This window comes from Macaca thibetana, chromosome 9, assembly GCF_024542745.1.
Source record: "Macaca thibetana thibetana isolate TM-01 chromosome 9, ASM2454274v1, whole genome shotgun sequence".
NCBI classification, from domain to species: domain Eukaryota; kingdom Metazoa; phylum Chordata; class Mammalia; order Primates; family Cercopithecidae; genus Macaca; species Macaca thibetana.
Window position 1 is genome coordinate 69,826,744 of NC_065586.1, and position 20,038 is coordinate 69,846,781.

General features: G+C 39.2%; 1 protein-coding gene across 1 annotated transcript; it reads right to left on the minus strand.

Annotated features, from left to right (window-relative positions):
- Window positions 1-6,250: 6,250 nt before the first annotated feature.
- LOC126962176 (zinc finger protein 593-like) lies at window positions 6,251-6,879 on the minus strand. The gene has a single exon (XM_050803094.1). The coding sequence runs from the start codon at window positions 6,751-6,753 to the stop codon at window positions 6,403-6,405; it is 351 nt and encodes a 116-aa protein (XP_050659051.1). The 5' UTR covers window positions 6,754-6,879; the 3' UTR covers window positions 6,251-6,402.
- Between the last annotated feature and the right edge of the window lie 13,159 nt (window positions 6,880-20,038).

Here is a 20,038-nt window from a genome sequence, read left to right on the forward strand (position 1 = left end):
TGCAATGTCTTCATTTTCATCTCTCATTTTATTTATTTGGGTCTTTCTTTGTTTCTTAGTCTAGCTAAAGGTTTATCAATTTTGTTTATCTTTTCAAAAAACCAACTTTTTATTTCATTTATCTTATGTATTGTTTTCTTCCTTTCAATTTCATTTATTTCTGCTATGATCTTTATTACTTCTTTTCTTCTACTAATTTTGGGTTTCATTTGCTATTTTCTAGTTTTTTCAGATTCATCGTTAAGTTATTTATTTGAAGTTTTTCTTCTTTTTTGAGGTAGACACTTATAGCTAATGAATTTCTCTTCCAGTAGTTTTCACTGTATCTTATGTGTTTTGATATGCTATATTTCCATTATCATTTGTTTCAATAATTTTTTCTATTTTCTCCTTAATTTCTTCATTGACCCACTGGTCATTCAGGTGCTTATTGTTTAATTTCCATGTAATTGTATAGTTTCCAAAACTCCTTTTGTTATTGATTTCTAGTTTTACTCCATTGTGGTCAGAGACTATGCTTGATATTATTTCAATTTTTTCAATGTTTTAACACTTGTTTTGTGGCCTAACATATGGTCTATTCTTGAAAATGATCCATGTGCTGAGGAGAAGAATGTGTGTTCTTCTTCTGTTGGAGGAAATGTTCTGTAAATATGTACTAGGTCCATTTCGTCTATAGTGCAGATGAAGTCCAATGTTTCATTGTTGATTTTCTGTCTGGAACATCTGTCCAATGCTGAAAGTGGAGTTTTGAAGTCTCCAGCTATTATTGTATTGAGGTCTATCTCTCTCTCTTTAGCTCTAATAATATTTGCTTTATATATCTGGGTTCTCCAGTATTGGCTGCATATATATTTATAATCATATCCTCTTAGGTAATTGACTCCTTTATCATTATACTGTGGCCATCTTTGTTTCTTCTTACAGTTTTTGTCTTGAAATCTATTTTATCTATGTAAGTATAGCTACTTCTGCTCTTTTTTGGTTTCCATTGGCATGTAGTATGTTTTTCCATCCCTTTATTTTCCATCTATGTATACCTTTATAGGTGAAGCATGACAGATCACTGGGTCATGTTTTCATTCATTCAGTCTCCTATGTCTTCTTATTGGAGAACTTAGTTCATTTACCTTCAGTGTTACTATTAATAATAGTTACTTTTGCCATTTTTTTATTTGTTTTCTGGTTGTTTTGATCTTCTCTTCCTTTTAGTAAAGGTGATTTCCTCTGGTGGTATGATTTAATTTATTGCTTTTTATTTTTGTGTATCTGCTGTATTTTTTTTACTTGAAGTTATCATGAGGCTTGCAAATACTGTTTTATAATCCATTGTTTTAAGCTGATAACAACTTAACATTGCTTGCGTAAACAAATAAACAAGCAAAAAAAACTAATAAAAACTATAGTTTAACTTCATCCCCCTCATTTTACAATCTATGTCTTAAAAAGTTGTTGTAGCTATTATTTTTTATTGGCTCACCATTTAGTCTTTCTATTTAAGATAAGAGTAGTTTATACACCACAGTTACAGTATTGTAATAATCTGTATTTTTCTGTGTACTTACTATTACCAGTGAGTTTTGTACTTTTAGATGATTATTGATCATTAACATCTTTTTTTATTTTACTTTATTTTTTATAGTATCAACGGTGTTTACCAGTGAGTTGAAGAATAGTACATACTTTAAAAAATACTTCCCTAATTTTTTTATTTATTTATTTTATCATTATACTTTAAGTTCTAGGGTACATGTGCACAACATGCAGGTTTCTTACATATGTATACATGTGTCATGTTGGTGTGCTGCACCCATTAACTCATCATTTACATTAGGTATTTCTCCTAATGCTATCCCTCCCCCCTCCCCCCTCCCCCCACCCCATGACAGGCCCCAGTGTGTGATGTTCCCCACTCTGTGTCCGAGTGTTCTCATTGTTCAATTCCCACCTATGATTGAGAACATGCAGTGTTTGGTTTTCTGTCCTTGTGATAGTTTGCTCAGAATGATGGTTTCCAGCTGCATCCATGTCCCTGAAAAGGACATGAACTCATCCTTTTTATGGCTGCATAGTATTCCATGGTATATATGTGCCACATTTTCTTAATCCAGTGTATCATTGATGGACATTTGGGTTGGTTTCAAGTCTTTGCTATTGTGAATAGTGCTGCAATAAACATACATGTACCTGTGTCTTTATAGCAGCATGACTTATAATCCTTTGGGTATATACCCAGTAATGGGATCACTGGGTCAAATGGTATTTCTAGTTCTAGATCCTTGAGGAATTGCCACACTGTCTTCCACAATGGTTGAACTAGTTTACAGTGTTCCTATTTCTCCACATCCTCTCCAGCACCTGTTGTTTCCTCACTTTTTAATGATTGCCATTCTAACTGGTGTGAGATGGTATCTCACTATGGTTTTGATTTGCATTTCTCTGATGGCCAGTGATAATGAGCATTTTTTCATGTGTCTGTTGGCTGCATAAATGTCTTCTTTTCAGAAGTGTCTGTTCATATCCTTCACCCACTTTTTGATGGAGTTGAGTTTTTTCTTGTAAATTTGTTTAAGTTCTTTGTAGATTCTGGATATTAGACCTTTGTCAGATGCGTAGATTGTAAAAATTTTCTCCCATTCTGTAGGTTGCCTGTTTACTCTGATGGTAGTTTCTTTTGCTGTGCAGAAGCTCTTTATTTTAATTAGATCCCATTTGTCAATTTTGGCTTTTTGTTGCCATTGCTTTTGGTATTTTAGTCATGAAGTCCTTGCCCATGCCTATGTCCTGAATGGTATTGCCTAGGTTTTCTTCTAGGGTTTTTATGGGTTTAGGTCTAATATTTAAGTCTTTAATCGATCTCGAATTAATTTTTGGATAAGGTGTAAGGAAGGGATCCGGTTTTAACTTTCTACATATGGCTAGCCAGTTTTCCCAGCACCATTTATTAAATAGGGAATTCTTTCCCCATTTCTTGTTTTTGTCAGGTTTGTCAAAGATCAGATGGTTGTAGATGTGTGGTATTATTTCGGAGGGCTCTATTCTGTTCCATTGGTCTATATCTCTGTTTTGGTACCGGTACTATGTTGTTTTGGTTACTGTAGCCTTGTAGTACAGTTTGAAGTCTGGTGTCTCCCTAGGTCACATACCACCATAAATCCTGCTCTCCTGGCTGAAAGAGGCATTGAAGAGGTCAGGAGAGACAGTCTTGAATTGCCAGTGCCACCTCTCCCCTGTCCCCTAGCAGAGGCCGTGTGGTGCAGAGAATCTGTGTACTTGGAGCAGTCCTCCGGCTCCGAGCCCAGCCAAACATTAGAAGTTGCCTAGTAATTGCAGTCTTTGTGTCCTACACTGCCTTTCAAGTTTACCTAGGACCCCAGAGCCCTTTGGCTTGCAATGACAGGCTTTGCCAAGAAACTCAGGTTCTGACTGCTGGGATGGGCAATTTTCCTCTGGCTAGGTCTGTTCCAAATGTTCTCTCCATGTGCAGCTGCTGGCTGAATCAAGCATGACTCTATTCTCTGCTCTTACAGGATAGCACTGAGTTCAATATAAAGCCCCCAGTCACTGTGCTCTCCCTCTCTGCACCACATGGCCTCTGCTAAGGGACAGGGGAGAGGTGGCATCGGCAATTCAAGACTGTCTCTCCTGACCTCTTCAATGCCCCTTTCAGCCATATGAAGTTAAAAGCAGGTAATGTGATTGCTCACCTGATTTTGGGTTCTTGTGATGGTGCTTTTCTGCGTGTAGTTAGTTGTTAAAATTTGGTGTTCTTGCAGGGGGCATAAATGGTGTAGGCTTCTATTCTGCCTCCTTGCTCTGCCTGAAAACATTTTTAAATATCCTTTTCAAAATGCTCTTTTTGTAACATGAGTTTGTGGGGGAGTTTTCTTTTGTTTTTGTTTTGTTTTACAAAGCAGTTATTTTCTAATTATTTAGAACAACTTTTAACTTGAAGGTACAGATTAAGCATGTTTATCTCCTGAAAAGAGTGTACTTGATAAACACTTGTCTTCTTTCAATAAAAAGAAGTAAATTTGGAGCATTTGTCTCCTTTATAAAAGAAAAATGCCTAATATCATTAAGGTTAGTTTTTAATATTAAGTTTTTATTTTAAGTTGTTACAAGATAACAAAAAAAAAATCTATGTTACAAAAAGTGTTCAAAGTCACTCCTCACCTCACTACATTTAAAGGCATTGTTTTTATAATGCTAACCCTACTGATGATTTGTAGCCAACAAAAAAATGCAATTAGGTACCGTACTCCAAAATCTGGCAAAGAGCTAATGTTGAGAATCTACAAGGAACTTAAACAAATTTACAAGAAAAAAACAACCCCATCAAAAAGTGGACAAGGGATATGAACAGATACTTCTCAAAAGAAGACATTTATGCATATGAAAAAAACTTCATCATCACTAGTCATTAGAGAAATGCAAATCAAAACCACAATGAGATACCCTCTCATGCCAGTTAAAATGGCAACCTTTAAAAAGTCAGGAAACAACAGATGCTGGAGAGGATGTGGAGAAATAGGAATGCTTTTACACTGTTGGTGGGAATGTAAATTAGTTCAACCATTGTGGAAGACAGTGTGGTGATTCCTCAAGGATCTAGAACCAGAAATACCGTTTGACCCAGTCATTCCATTACTGGGTATATACCCAAAGGATTATAAATCATGCTGCTATAAAGACACATGCACATGTATGTTTATTGCAGCCCTGTTCACAATAGCAAAGACTTGGAACAACCCAAATGCCCATCAATGATAGACTGGATAAAGAAAATGTGGCACATATACACCATGGAATACTATGCAGCCATAAAATGGATTAGTTCATGTCCTTTGCAGGGACATGGATGCAGCTGGAAACCATCATTCTCAGCAAACTAACACAGGAACAGAAAACCAAACACCACATATTCTCACTCATAAATAGTATTTGAACAATGAGAACACATGGACACACGGAGGAGAACATCGCACACCGCGGCCTGTGGCAGGGCAGTTTCAGCTGGGGAGGGATAGCATTAGGAGAAATATCTAACGTAGATGACAGGTTGATGGATGCAGCAAACCACAATGGCACGTGTATACCTGTGTAATAAACCTGCACATTCTGCACGTGTATCCCAGAACTTAAAGTAAAATTAAAGTGAAATTTAATTTTTTTTTTTTAAAAAGCAAATGAAAATGAAGACACCATGCTCTCAACACCTCTGTGCTGGGGAATTACCCCCAACCTGTCAGAATTGTTCTCTGTTCTACAGATTATTATCAATACATATAATAAACTTATTTACTATATTGTATATAGACATTTTCTTCCCAGTATTTAAAGATCTCTTTAGAGACTACAGCACTAGCTTGTGATTAACTTAAGAGCAGAGACCAGGCGTTTTTCTTCTTTGTACTGCCTCTGTCACTAGCTCCTAAGGCAGGGTTTAGAGCATTGTAGGTATCTTAGGAAGGCTTATTAAGCAAAAATTTTAAGACTTTACTTAGAAGGCTTTAACTTTTTAGTCTTTGCTTTGGATGCTGTGACCATTAACATCTTGGCAACAGCAAAAATTTACTCCAGATGTTTTAAATTTAAAAAAAAAAAAAAAAAAGATTAAGAAAAGGACTTGTCATAGAGGTGAGAGAGGGATTTAGGAAACAAGGGATGGTAAGCCACCACAGGCTAGCAATAGTGAGAAACTGATACCACCCACAAGACTTGGGAGAGCTGAACCAGCTACGGAGAAGGCACCCAGCAGATGCCGTCATTGTTGAGGAACCCAGCTGTTGCCAGTGATGTAGTGTAAAGACAGGGAAGCAATATCCCAACATCTTTCTCCTGTCCTGCTGGTATCTTCTGTTGGCCAAACCCACCTGGAAGACAGCCAGCAGGTAAACAAGGAAGATATGGTAAGAAAAGATCAGCCTCTTGGGCACAGAGCAGGCAGAGCAGACAATGGATGGAAGAGACAAAGCAAGTGGGGAAATAGAGAACAACCAACATAGCTGAGAAAGTCAACGTTTTGATGTTGGTTTGAAGTCTTAAGACCAGCCCTTATCCACACTATAGATAACATCCTTCCCTTCTTGGGGGGAAAATGGAATTATCTGTCTAATGCTGATAATTTCTATCAAACTACTTATTTCCTATGTCCACTGTGAATTCTTCATGCCTCATCCAACCTACTTTATCAATGGAAATTGAAAACCTAAACATTATAAAGCTGATGAACTTTTTTTTTTTTCTCTTTGTCCAGTTCCTTTATTGGGGGCAGGGCACCCAGAAGAGGCCCTCCGTTCCCCAAACCCAGAGCCAAAAGGGGTTGGCACGCTCCCTCCCAGCCTAGTCCTTGCGTCACTGTCCATGGGCAACTCCTCTGCCTTGCATCTTCAGGCCATGTCAAGTAGAGGTGTCCATCTCAGGGACCTCAGTGGACACTTCTGTGGGCACTGCTAGCCGCCTGGGAGGCACATAGGATCCCATACCCGCTGCCCTCTCCGTCTCTTCCTGACTGTAGGGCTTGACGCTCAGCTGCTTCCGCCTTTTCTTGTGGTCTTTGGATCGGAAGTGGGTCTTCAGATTGGCGGAATCGATGAAGTACCTCACGCAGGCCAGACAGCGGTGCAGGCCGCCCCCTGGCAGGTAGAGGTCGGGCTCGGCGTCTGGGTCAGGCTGGGGCCGTGCGGGTCCCAGAGGCCGCAGCTCGCGGTGAATCTCATCCAGGTCCGGCCGCCGCCGCTTCACCTTCATCTGCCGGGCTAGAGAGTGCGCTCGGTGCGCACCTGTCCGGCGGGAGCGACCCACGGCCAGAAACAGCCCGGCCGGCCAAGGGGCCAGGAGCAGGGGAGTGAGTACACGTGTGAGCGCTTCCGGGCCGATCCGAACTTTTTTAATGTCTATTTTTTCATATTTGAATTTCATCTATTTTAGGGAAAGCAACTCAGGTTGGTTTGCAAAGATGAATATTTTTCAATATTGTTAAAGCATGCGTCGTGTGTAGTGACACTGAAGTCCTATCAAGTGCTCAGGTGTCTTCAGCTCGATGCCACAAATATTTATTGAGCCGTCTACTATCTGCAAGGAAGGCATCATGAGGAATTCAAAATTGAATTACAGATGGTATTTGCCTCCCTCACACCAGCATCTGAAGACAGAGGATGATAAATGTTCTTATAAACATTAATTCTGGCAGTACTCTGAGAGGGCTGCAGGAAGTGGGACTTACTAGAATTTGAAAAGATGCATAAAACTTTGGTGTCATTTTGTGAGGATGAGGAGTTGGAAAAATACTTGAATGACGGTCCCTTTCAAAACTCATGTTGAAATTTGATTGCCATTGTAACATTGAGGAGGTGGGACCTTTGAGAGGTGATTGGGTCGTGAGAAATGGATGAATTCCCTTATTGTGGGAGTGGGTTCATTATTAAGAAAGAAAATTTGTTATCAACAAGTGAGTTCCACCCCCTTTTTGTTCCACCCCCTCTCTGTCTTGCTTTCTCTCCCCCTACCTTCCATCATGTGAAAACACAGCAAGATGGCCCTCATCTGATGCCACAGAAGGGCCCTAATATGGAACTTCACAGCCTCTAGAATTGTGAGTCCGAAAATTTATGTCCATTATAAATTACCCAGTGTATGGTATTCTGTTATAGCTGCACAAAACATAGCTAGACACTTCAAGTGAAGGAGACATAATTTTAGTTGAGCTACTTTCTCAGACCAAAGACTTGTAAAGTCAACACAAGTCAATAACTTTAGTAAAGAATCTGATGGGGAAAATAATGATGGCAAATACTAACCTCTGACAAATTTGAAATACGGTATCTGGGTTAAATTAATACATAAACATCTCCCCTGTCAGAGCTGCAGTTACACCTCAGATTCATAGTTCCTCATGTAAAACATTCTCAGTGCCAAACACCTATATTTGAGAAACAGTTTTGAACAGTTTTGAAAGTAATAAAAAAACTCTTCAGACAAAGGAGGAAATGGCAATTTCGTTTCAGTTTCAACTCCAGCTCCGCACTGCTCCAGTAAGGAAAATTGCAGAAATAGAGAATGAGGATTGAATTTTCCTTGATGGTTATCAATCCTGTCATAAGAATTTATGGGAGAGTAAAAACCATTGAAGCCAAAAGGAGCTATTATAAGAATGGAGTCTCTTTTTATTTTAGTTTGAGATTGCATTTTTAAAGACAATTCCAAATGAAATGCTAAATGCAATAACAGGGAAACATAATTTTTAAAATTTCTCTCGAGTTGTAATAGATGTGAATTACCACCAGCAACTCACATTAACCAGACACAACCCCAACTGAATGGTAACAATTATTATAATACATAGAGCATTACTATGATTCAGTCATGGTTCTAAGTGTTTTCAATAACCCATTTAACAGATGAAGAAAGTGAGGTACAGAAAAATTAAGTAACTTGCCTAAGGTCCACAGCTACTAGGCTATTAGGGTTGCCAGACAAAATACAGAATTTGCAGCTGAATTTGAATTTCAGATAAAACACAAAATGTTTTAATATAAGTGTGTCCCATGCAATATTTAGGACATATTTACACTAAAAATATTGACTGCTTACCTGAAATTCAAATTTAACTGGGTATCCCGTATTTTTATTTGCTAAATCTAGCATTCCTGATAGTTAGTAATGGAGGAACTCAAAGAACAATTAAATAATGTTGCATCAATGAGTTTCTGACCCAAAGAACTACCAGTAGATTTATGTCATTGATTCTTTCTTGACTGTAATGATGACACTAAATGCACTGAGCTCTGTAGTTAGCACTTAACATAGATGATCTCATTCAGTCGTCACAAGGATTATAGCATTATTGGGCCCATTGTACAGATAAGGAGGCTCAAAATAAATTGAACTACTGCATGTCTAGTTTCATGAAACTAGTAAGCAATGGATCTTGATTAAATCTGGGATGTGCAGAGCCCAGTCCATAATGACTACCCTCTGCCACCTCATTAATACAAACTCATTTGCTCTGTGCTACATTGTTGGAATCATGGTATGTCCAAAGATCTGTCTTTCAGAGTTTCAAAAGATAATGAAATGTTTAATCTTAGTCTCTTTGATTCTAAACCACAAGCTTCTACTAAAAGAATTTATTGAAACCAAGGAAGTCATATTCATTCTCTGTACCCCCTACAGGGTCTAACATTGTTCTCAAAATGCAATAGGAGTTCTATGCATATTGTGAAATATGGCAAAGTTACCTTTCTCAGCATGCATAATTCACCAGGGTGTCTGGGTTTTATTTTTGGTCAATGACTACCAAGCTCTTCACTTTCTAGGTCCATGACCTTTTCTGTGAGGACGTTGGTGAAGAGAACTAAAAGTAGCATCAAAAAAAAGGTCTGGAAAATCCTTTCAGTAGTGCTCATTTAATTTCCATGTAGCTGAATTTACTAAATTGAATCTCAGTCTAGGTCCTCTAAGAATGCATTCTATAGATGCTGTGCAACTTCAAAATTCTGAAACCACTTATATTACAGGAACTTATTGCCTATTAGTAAACATGCCTTCCAAAGGAAAATCATCATTTATCAGGTGTTCACTGTAATTCAGACTTGATTAATTTAAGAGTCTTGAGATGGGGCTCAGAACAGGCTCTGTTCTGTTTTCTCACCCCAGTGTCATTCACTCTCCCCAAGTACTAACACAGCCTGACTACTCAATCTTCTTCAAACTCTAACTTCTGTTTGTTCCATGATATTGTGCTGTCTAGATTTAGCATCTTCTTTTGTCTTTTTCTAGCTTTTTCTCTCCTCAGTGACCAGTCTATGGGTTGATCCTTGGCTCAGTCCACGGACTTCTGCCTTTTTTTTTTTTTTTGATACAGAAAAACAGGGTCTCACTCTGTTGCCCAGGCTGGAGTGCAGTGGTGCGATCACAGCTCACTGCATTTTCTGCTTCCTGGGCTCAAGTGATCTTCCTGCCTCAGCCTTCAAAGTAGCTGGGACTAAAGGAGCATGCTACCACACCCAGCTAATTTTTTTGTTTTTAGTAGGGATGGGGTTTCACTGTGTTTCCCAGGCTGGTCTCAAACTCCTGAGCTCAAGAGATCCTCCAACCTCAGCCTCCCAAAGTGCTGGGATTACAGGCATGAGCCACCATGCCCAGCTTTACCTTTCTTTTTTCATAGTCCTTCTATTGATTCTTTCCCTTAATGACGTTATCTTTACAACCCTTACCTCTATATATTCAGCTCTTACGTGTTCATGAGTCCTCTCAAATTCAACATGAGCAAAGCAAAACTGTCCCTGCATCCACATTCTCCTCAGTTATCCACCATTCTTTTGATTCTCTACAGATAAGAGACCTCAGAACTTATTTCTGGCTCTACTCTGTCATCCTTGGACTAAATCTGCACTGTAATCCTAGTGTTTCTTTAGATATCTCTCAGATTTATTCTATCCTCCCCATTCCCACTGCCATTATCTTCATCCTGGCATAAATTACTTCCACAGACTCTTCACTGGCCTCCTTGCTTTCCACATTCTTTTCATTTTATCCATTCTGTCCATCACTCCAAAATCTCCCCTGCCTTCTTGCACTGGATATGTAATTCCCCTAATCAGAACCAGCAGTGGCCTCATCATCACTACCATCCACAAATATTTACTGACTACTTACTCTGGATGCTTAATGTATAGATACAAAACTTCCTCCAGGAGCCTCTGATCCAATTGCTGCAATTATATAGAACATAAACTTTTAAAGATGCAAAACTATACACAAGGCAATGTAAGGTATCAAATTAACAATGCAAATCACAAGAGCCAGGAAAATTCTATGGAGGATGGAGTCACAAGGCTAGCGGTAGTTATAGGAAGGGAAGAAATAAGCACAGAGGCAAGGGAGAAAAGTAGTCTATAGAGGGTCCAGCATGAGCAAAGATCCGAAATTCTAATGGCATTTTCAGGAAACATGGGGCAGCCAGGCTGGTGAAGACAGAGGGGAGGATATGCCATATGGACAAAATAGAAGGCAGAAAGGAACTTACCTAGTGTGCTTGGGGAAGAGTAACAAATAGTCACATTAGTCTAGAACCTGGAGTGTGGAAAAGAGAGCCAGAAGATGGGGTTGGAAATTAGGATAAGGAATTCATTGAAAGCTTTGGAACAAATGAGGAAGGCCATCAAAGAGGTGTTTTAGGGCCCAGACTGAGCTTGCTAACAGTGCTGAGGACATCAGAGATACTGAATCATGTTCATGGACTGATTAACATGATACTTGTCAAGGAGGAAAGTGATCCTTAGGGCAAGAGCTAAAATAAGGTTAAGGAGGATCATGATAGAAACATAAAACTGCATAGGACATGCCACCAACAAAACGCAGCTGTGCTGGACTGCATTTCTTATTTATACCCGTATACTTCAGGCATGTAACAGTGAGAGCAAAAGCTTATGGATGGGAATACATACAGCCATCATCAAACAATAACAATAATATTCAACTTTTAAAATAATAACAGGAACAGTAACTTACATTTATTGAGTAATTACTATATGCCAGACACTGTGCTATGTGCTTTCCTCCAAACAAAATGCTGATTATTAAAATATCGAAATGCTGTCATACACATTAGCAAATAATTGAAGCTCTGAGCATCCTTAGGGAGCCCCTAGTTCCCTGGTTATCTGAGCTTCTTTACTAGAACCCCCTGTGTCCCCTTCCCTGAGGAACTGAAAGCATGAAAAGGAGCCTCTGAGTACTCCTTCCAGCATTATGATCTGTGCCTCTTCTGACTGGTCGACCCCACTAAATATTTCTTAAATCACTCTAATATTACAAGCATTAAGCAACTTAATTCTTACATTATTGTTACATCCTGGGAGAAGAAACAAAGGCTCAAAGAGGTAGGAGTTTTGGCCAAGGTCACAGCATAAATGGCTGAGCATGAATTCTATTTTACTTTAGAACCCGAGTTTTTGTTTGCCTGGAAGGGCAGATTTTATGCTGGGTGTATTAGTCCATTCTCACACTGCTATAAAGAACTGCCTGAATCTGGGTAATTTACAAAGGAAAGAGGTTTAATTGACTCACAGTTCCACATGGTTGGGGAGGCCTCAGGGAATTTGCAATCATGGTGGAAGGGGAAGCAAACACATCCTTCTTCACAGGGCAGCAGGAGAGAGAAGTGCCCCTCTAAGGGGGAAAACCCCCTGTGAAACCATCAGATCTTGTGAGAACTCACTCACTATCATGAAAACAGCATGAGGATAACCACCCCCATGATTCAATGACCTCCCCCCAGGTCCCTTGCATGACAGATGAGGATTATGGGAACTACAATTCAAGATGAGATTTGGGTGGGGACACAGCCAAACCATATCACTGGGGATTGTGGGACTGAAGTTTAAGTAGGCTGGCCACATTAAGTAAATCAACAGGGGAAATGTGATTCCCAGAAACTTCCTGTTTTAATGGGTCAGATAAATTACCAAACTCAGGCCCTTTGGTCCCCAATCCATACTAAATGCTAAGCCTGCTGGGTGAGCCCAAACCCCCGGATTTATGCAGAGAGTAACATTTCCTTCAGTGGAGACATTTAGAATGGACTGTTACATCTTCATCTAGCAAAAAAAAATCTCTAATTCTCTTCTTCCCTCCTGAAGTTTAACTGATCTCATCCCAGATGTTATGGTTATTTGCCTCTAGCTTCCAAAACAAAAGTAAATGGCAATACCATCTGTGACAGCCACTGTGTGGAAAGGTCTCCAGGTTCTTCCATTGTCTCTTTACTCCAAGCTAAGAGTTAACAAAACAGAAAGCTGTTTATTTAGTATAAACTCTGGAGTTTCTTTTGGTGGAAAAAGGAAGGTCAGAAGACAGGATTCGATTTGCATTCCCATGATATATAACTAAGAATTTAACCAAGATGTTAGAAAATGAACCACAAAAGCCTGAGGAAAAAGAAGGACTTAATATAGACCAAAAAAAAACCGAAATTAAGAAATTCAAAAACCAGACTGATAAATAAATCCAAAAGCAGTTTTTAAAGGGAAAAATATGCAGATAAGTAATAGAAAAATACTCTTTTTCATTATTTCATTAGGTCAATATGAAAAATGCTTACTAGGTCATGTGAGAATTTTTTTTTTTTTTTTTTTTGAGGCAGAGTCTCACTCTGTTGCCCAAGCTGGAGTGCAGTGGAGCGATCTTGGCTCACTACAACCTCTGCCTCCCGGGTTCAAGGGATTCTCTGGCCTCAGCCTCCTAAGTAGCTGAGACTACAGATGTGTGCCACCACGCCTGGCTAATTTTTGTAGTTTTAGTAGAGACAGGGATTTTGCCATGCTGGCCAGGCTGATCTCGAACTCCTGACCTCAGGTGATCTGCCTGCCTTGGCCTCCCAAAGTGCTGGGGTTATAGGCATCAGCCAGCACACCCAGCCTCATGTGAGAATTTTAAAAGACTCCAAAGGCGCTGGAGAAAAGGCAGCATTCATTCTTGCTCTTTTAGACAGATATATAGACATAGAAAAACATCCAAGACATTCATCAAAATGTTAACAGTATTTATCCCTGGATGACAGAATTTGGAGCACTTTTTTTTCTTTTTTACACTTCTCTATATTTTTTGAATCATTTACAATGAGCACTTATCATTTTTATAGTTAGAATAAATACTCAAACCATTTTCATTTTTCTGTCTCAAATATGATTGAATGTGAAATATGATAATACACGAGAAAAGCTATATAAAATGTGAAACAAATGATAGTCATATTTGCTTTATGACAATGTATCACATACTTTGTATCACAGTAGTTAGTGAAAACACAAATCTCATGAAATTACCTACTACTCTCCTATCAGATGCTGCTCAACATGTGGTCATTGTTATCCCACAATGGGCCCATTTCAATGAGTGAGTCCAGCGGTATGGGAAAACCAATCTGGAAATCCAGTCCATGAGTTGACCTCACCTCAAAGGCTGGGCTACCCCAGCAACAATCCCCAACCTTTTTGGCACCAGAGACCAGTTTTGTGAAAGACAATTTTTCTATAAAGGGGTGGGAATGGGATGACTTTGGGATGATTTAAGTGCATTACACTTGTTATACACTAGATTTCTATTATTATTACATTGCAATATATAATGAAATAATTATACAACTCACCATAATGTAGAACTAGTGGGAACCTTGAGCTTGTTTCTCTGCAACTAGATGGTCCCATCTGGGGGTGATGGGAGACAGTGACAGATCATCAGGCATTAGAGTCTCATAAGGATTGTTCAACCTAGATCCCTCACATGCACTGTTCACAATAGGGTTCGCACTCCTATGAGAATCTAATGCACTACTAATCTGACAGGAGGTGGAGCTCAGGCAAGTGATCAAGAGTGGCTATAAATACATATGAAGCTTCACTTGCTTACCTGCTGCTCACCTCCTGCTGTGCAGCCCAGTTCCTAACACGGACTGACACCAGTCCATGGCCCAAGGGTTGGGGACTCCAGTACTAGAGCTCCTGGCGGACCTTGGCTTTCATGGCACCAGGCTAGCACCTTAAAAAAATGCCTCATGAGGTGGAGGTTGCAGTGAGCCGAGATCATGCCATTACACTCCAGTATGGGCAACAGAGCAAGACTCTGTCTCAAAAAACAAAAATGTCTCCTGATTGCCATTAACTTTATCTAGAACAAGTTCTATAGAATTGAAGAACAGTGGGTAAATTTGAAGAAGTCTAAACTACTTTTAAATTAACATGCAAATTTGGGAAAAACACTGCATCTCAGGTTTTTAAATGTATGTTTTGTTTTGTTTTGTCGTTTTGTTTTGTGAGACAGGGTCTCATTTTGTGGCCTAGGCTAGACTGCAGTGGCACCATCTTGGCTCACTGTACCCTTGACTTCCCAGGGCTCAAGCAATCCTCCCACCTCAGCACCCCCAGTAGCTGGGACTACAGGTTTGTGCCACTACACCAGGCTAACTTTTGTTTTGTTTTTTTTGTTTTTTGTTTTTTTTGGTAGAGGTGGTGTTTTACTACATTGCCCAGGCTAGTCTCGAACTCCTGGGCTCAAGTCTTTCACCTATCTCAGCCTCCCTTAAATGTATCTTTCTACTCACTAATGGAAAGTGCTCGAGGTAGGCATCTGTGAATTTGTATACATAAATTCATTCCTTAGGTGGGGGTCATGAAAATGGACACATGACCCAGACCTCACGTGAAAATAGTCATGGCACCCAATACAGGGATTAGTGCAAGAAGCAGACACACATCTAAAACAGGTCCAATCCAGGTCCCACCCAGAGACTGGAAATGTGGTGACGGAGGGACTCTGGGTTCACAAGCTTGAAGGAGCATGGACACCAGTAGCTGCTAGAGCCCATCTTGCCACCACTTAGAGAGCAAGTATTCACCACTGAGAATGAAGCAAAGGGAAACCAAGCAGGCTTGAGAAACACAAAAGACAGAGTCCCAATGATCCCAAGGATGTTTTAACCTCTAATTCCAGTGCTACCTGACTGAGTTGTGCTTCCTTCATTTGAAACAGATAGTGGTTAATAACTATTGGCTATTAATTTAGCCATCCTCAAATGTTCTCTTGAATTTAGACTGAAAGGGTGTCTACGTGACACTAGATTCTTCATTCCTGGAAGGTTGGCATCATATCTCTTCATCTCTATATTTTTGGTGCCTGTCACACTATATGTGTTTTGAATGAATGAATGAATTTTACAAAAATGCTTTTTAAAATTTAGCTCTATTTAATCAGTTATGACAATGTGGTTGTTGTTGTTGTTGTTGTTGTTGTTGTTTGAGATAGAGCCCCCACTGTTACCTAGGCTGGAGTGCATTGGCGCAATTTCGGCTCACTGCAACCTCCATCTCCCGGGTTCAAGTGATTCTCCTGCCTCACCCTCCCTAGTAGCTGGGATTACAGGCATCACCATGCCCGACTAATATTTGTAGTTTTAGTAGAGACAGCTTTTCACTATGTTGGCCAGGCTGGTCTCAAACTCCTGACCTCAGCAATTAAACTTAAAAAAGCACAAATGATCATTCCTTGAAGACACAGCATAGGTAAAGAAAAAAAAAAGCTTTGTGAAACTAATATGTGGAAACAGCCAAATGGCTTCCCAAACTCTTGGTTTTCAAGAATCTTCAGATGTAGATGTGAGGAGGAGGAGGAGGAAGTGGAGGAAGAGGAAGAGGAGGAGGAGGATGTGGGATCAAGGTCCAAGGTTCCACTAAAGCCAGAGGAAGCACACTTAGAAGCAAATTCTGAGTGGGAGACTTGACAAAGTTCTCTGGTTTTAGTTTAGGCATTGCAAACTGGCAGTCCCAGAACTGAATTTGGCCCATAGAAATATGTTGTTTGGTCTGCACTCTGTTTCTTTAGAACTTTTTTAGAACTTTGCATTTGAATGTCATGAGCTGGGAATAATACTGACTGCAGCAGGTACTGTTCTGAGTACTTTGCATATTTGAATCCATTTAATCCTCTAGAGAACATTTGTTGAGGACTTGCGATATGCCGAGCACTATTTCAAGCACTTTATGTGCATTAACTCATGAGTTGCTTTCACAACCCTATCCGCATATTACCTAAGAGAAAACTGAGGCAGAGATAATTGAATAATTTGCCTGAAGTCCTACAAGTGATAAATAGCACAGTCAGGATTTAGATGTGGGCAAGCTGGCCGCAGAGTTTGGGAAGCTAGCTACACACTGCAGTTGCGTCCCTAATCCAATTTTACACTCTGCAAAACTCACACTTTGATATTTCCGACTTGGCTGGTCAGTATTGGGGCCTGTGGCCCCTGATCTGCACAGTGGCATAACTGGGTTACTGATCTGAGAGTAGCACAACTGCCTTCTACCAGATTTTAAGAAACTTCCTTAGAGTGGGCAAGTAAGAGGCCCTACCCACAGTGAAAAGAATTCAGAATATTCATGGCTAGTGATTACAGCAGTAGAGGCAGAGGCATCATTGTCACTGACTGTATGACACCTCACAGTTCTAAGAGAGTCACCATCCTACCTGAAACACAAAATGTATTAAGCCTTGCACAAGCCACAAAAGAAAAAACAAATCAGATTTCATCAAAATTTAAAACTTTCATGAATCACAAGGATATTATAAAAAAGAGCTTAAAAAATTAGCTTGGCATGGTGGCATGCACCTGTCATTTCAGGTACTTGGGAGGCTAAGACAGGAGGATCACTTGAACCTTGAAGTTTAATGTCACAGTGAACTGTGACCACACCTGTGAATAGCCACTGCATTCCAGCCACACCTGTAAATAGGCACTGCATTGCAGCCTGGACAACATAGCCAGACCCCATTTCTAAAAAAAAAAAAGGCAAAAACAACTCAGAGAAAGAAAAAGAAACATATTTGCAAATCTTGTATCTGATAAGGAATTAATATCAAGAATGTGTAAAGAATTCTTAGAACTCAACAACAACAAAAAAACCATAACCAAATTAAAAATGAGCAAAGGACTTGAATAGACATTTCTCCAAAGGAGATATACAAATGGCCAATAAGCACATGAAATTATGTTCAACATCACTAGTCATTAGAGAAATGCCAATCAAAACTTTACCGTGACATACCACTCCACACATACTAGTATGGCAATTACAAAAAAGTGGAAAATAACAAGTATAAGTAAGGATGTGGAGAAATTGGAACCCTTGTGCATTGCTGGTGGGAATGTAAAATGGTGCAGGGGAGGAAAACAGTTTGACAATTCCTCAAAAAGTTAAAATAGAATGATCATATGACCTAGCAATTCCACTTCTAGGTATACAAAAGCTGAAACTCAAATGCATACGCCAATGTTCATAGTGGCATTATTCACAATGGCCAAAAGGCAGAAAAGACTTCAATGTCTACTAACAGATGCATGGAAAAATGAAATACAATATATACATACAATCAAGTATTACTCAGCCTTAAAAAAGAATAAAATTCTGAAATACACTATAACGTGGCCAAACATTGAAAACATTGTGTTAAGTGGAATAAACCAGACACAAAAGGAAAAATGTTGTATGACTCCACCTATATGAAGCACCTGGAATAGTCAAAATCATAGAGACAGAAAGTTAAATGAAGGTTAAATGGGGGAGGGAATGGGGAGTTATAATTTAATAGGAACAGAGTTTCTGTTTGAGATGACAAAAAGTTCTGGAAATGATTAATGAAATGATGGTTGCACAACATTGTGAATAATTCAATGTCACTGAATTGTACACATAAAAATGGTTAAAATAGTAAATAGTGTGATAAGTATATCTTGCCACAATTTTTTAATTGCCTCCAAGAGGTAATAAAGTTATATAGAAAACTAGATCCTTGTCCATTCAAAACCAAATAGTAAAGTTGAGAAAAAGTCAGGGCATTGGGAAGATGAGAAACTGTCTAGTTAGACAAAAAGGTAGGAAAAAATAAAATCAAGCAACAAATGGCCAGCAAAGATTGGTAAATCCACAGGAGGCATGAACAAAGCTTTCTTAAAAAGAAGCAAAATACTTTTTTAAAAAACTTTCAAAAAGAAGTAAAAATAACCATGTTTACCAGTTAGAAACATATTCACAAAGATATGTGCCAGGATAATAAAATGTCCAAATTCTCAGCTACTGAACAGTGGAATAGTGAAGTTAAAGTGTCTTCCTTCTGTGTGGGTATGAATGAAGAATAGAGCCCCAAAACATTAATTACAGCAAAGGTCTATCAGGGGTACCTGCAATGTCATTGGGAGTTTGCAATCCTCTCCAAAGGAATGATACAAAAAATTAAATACAAAAGTCTGCCAGAAAACTATCCACTGGAGACTAGCATATTTTAAATAAAATGAACCGCAAACTCCACAATTACAAAGCAGGGTCATGGGATTTTAAATTGCTCCATAGGTCTCTGTGTGCTCAACTGGAGCATTTTGCATTCTCCCAAAAGCTTAACGTGCTCCACATTAGGGACACAGGGGCCACAGGAGTCATAACACCACAGGAATACTGGTTTATTAAAGAGGAAATTAGATTCAATTCCAGGATATGCTATTAAGTGTCTGGGTGACCTTGGGCAAGTCACTCAACCTTCCTGAACACCAGTTTCCTTTGTGTGAAATAAAAAGATTGGACAAAATAACCACTGAGGTCTCTTTAACGTACTATAAGTCACGTTTTGTTCCGTCTTTTCTTTTGATGACATCTTTTTGCTTCTCTTTTCCAAAATGTTGGTGCCCAAATTAAAAGGTGCAAAGTTTCATAAACTTCTCATAAATGACATTCATTCAATCCCTCCAAGGTTATTCCCTCTTATGTCCCACACCCTAGGATGGTTAGAGATACTCTGATCTCTGTTATATTTATTTCTACACTCACTTCAGTCCGTAAAGGATTTGAGCCTGTCTAATTTCAGTTCTAAAAATTTCAAATTCTCTTGCATGCATACTGTGCACAATATTATTTTAAGACTAAACCCTTTTTCACAATGTGCTTAACAATGTTTACTTGGGTTTTTTCTCCATTAAATGAGGAGAGTGACATATGTATAAAGAAGGATGCAAAACGAATGCAGACTGGATACGGGTGAGTTCCAGCCAACTGCCGCCCTTTCTCCTGGCTTGATGGCTAATCACCAAAATACATTCCTGAGCTGTTCTGTCTCCTCATACATTCATTTAAGAATGAATTCACTTCTGTTTCAAGTGGTCCCATTTGGGAAAACCTAGATTTCATCAACAACAGCTTGAAAAAAGAATTGAGAGGAGTAGAAAGGCAAGAAAGAAGTCCTACAAATTAAAATAATCTTTCTAAGGTCTAAGTCAAGAAAGCAAGCTCTGGCTCTCAGTGTACAGTCGGTCTATGCAAGGAAGATCCTATTCTTTTTTGTATTTAGTAACCAAGCATTTTAATAACACTAATTTGTCATTAGTATGGAGTGCAACATCAAACTCCACAGTTGACATCTTTCTTCTGACACAACCACAAATCCTGGCTGGATTGTTAGCACAGTCCTGGACTGACATGTGCCTCATAGACCT

Bases quoted from the DNA above. Each gene is read 5' to 3' on its own strand.
- LOC126962176 (XM_050803094.1), bottom strand. From the start codon at position 6,753: ATGAAGGTGAAGCGGCGGCGGCCGGACCTGGATGAGATTCACCGCGAG.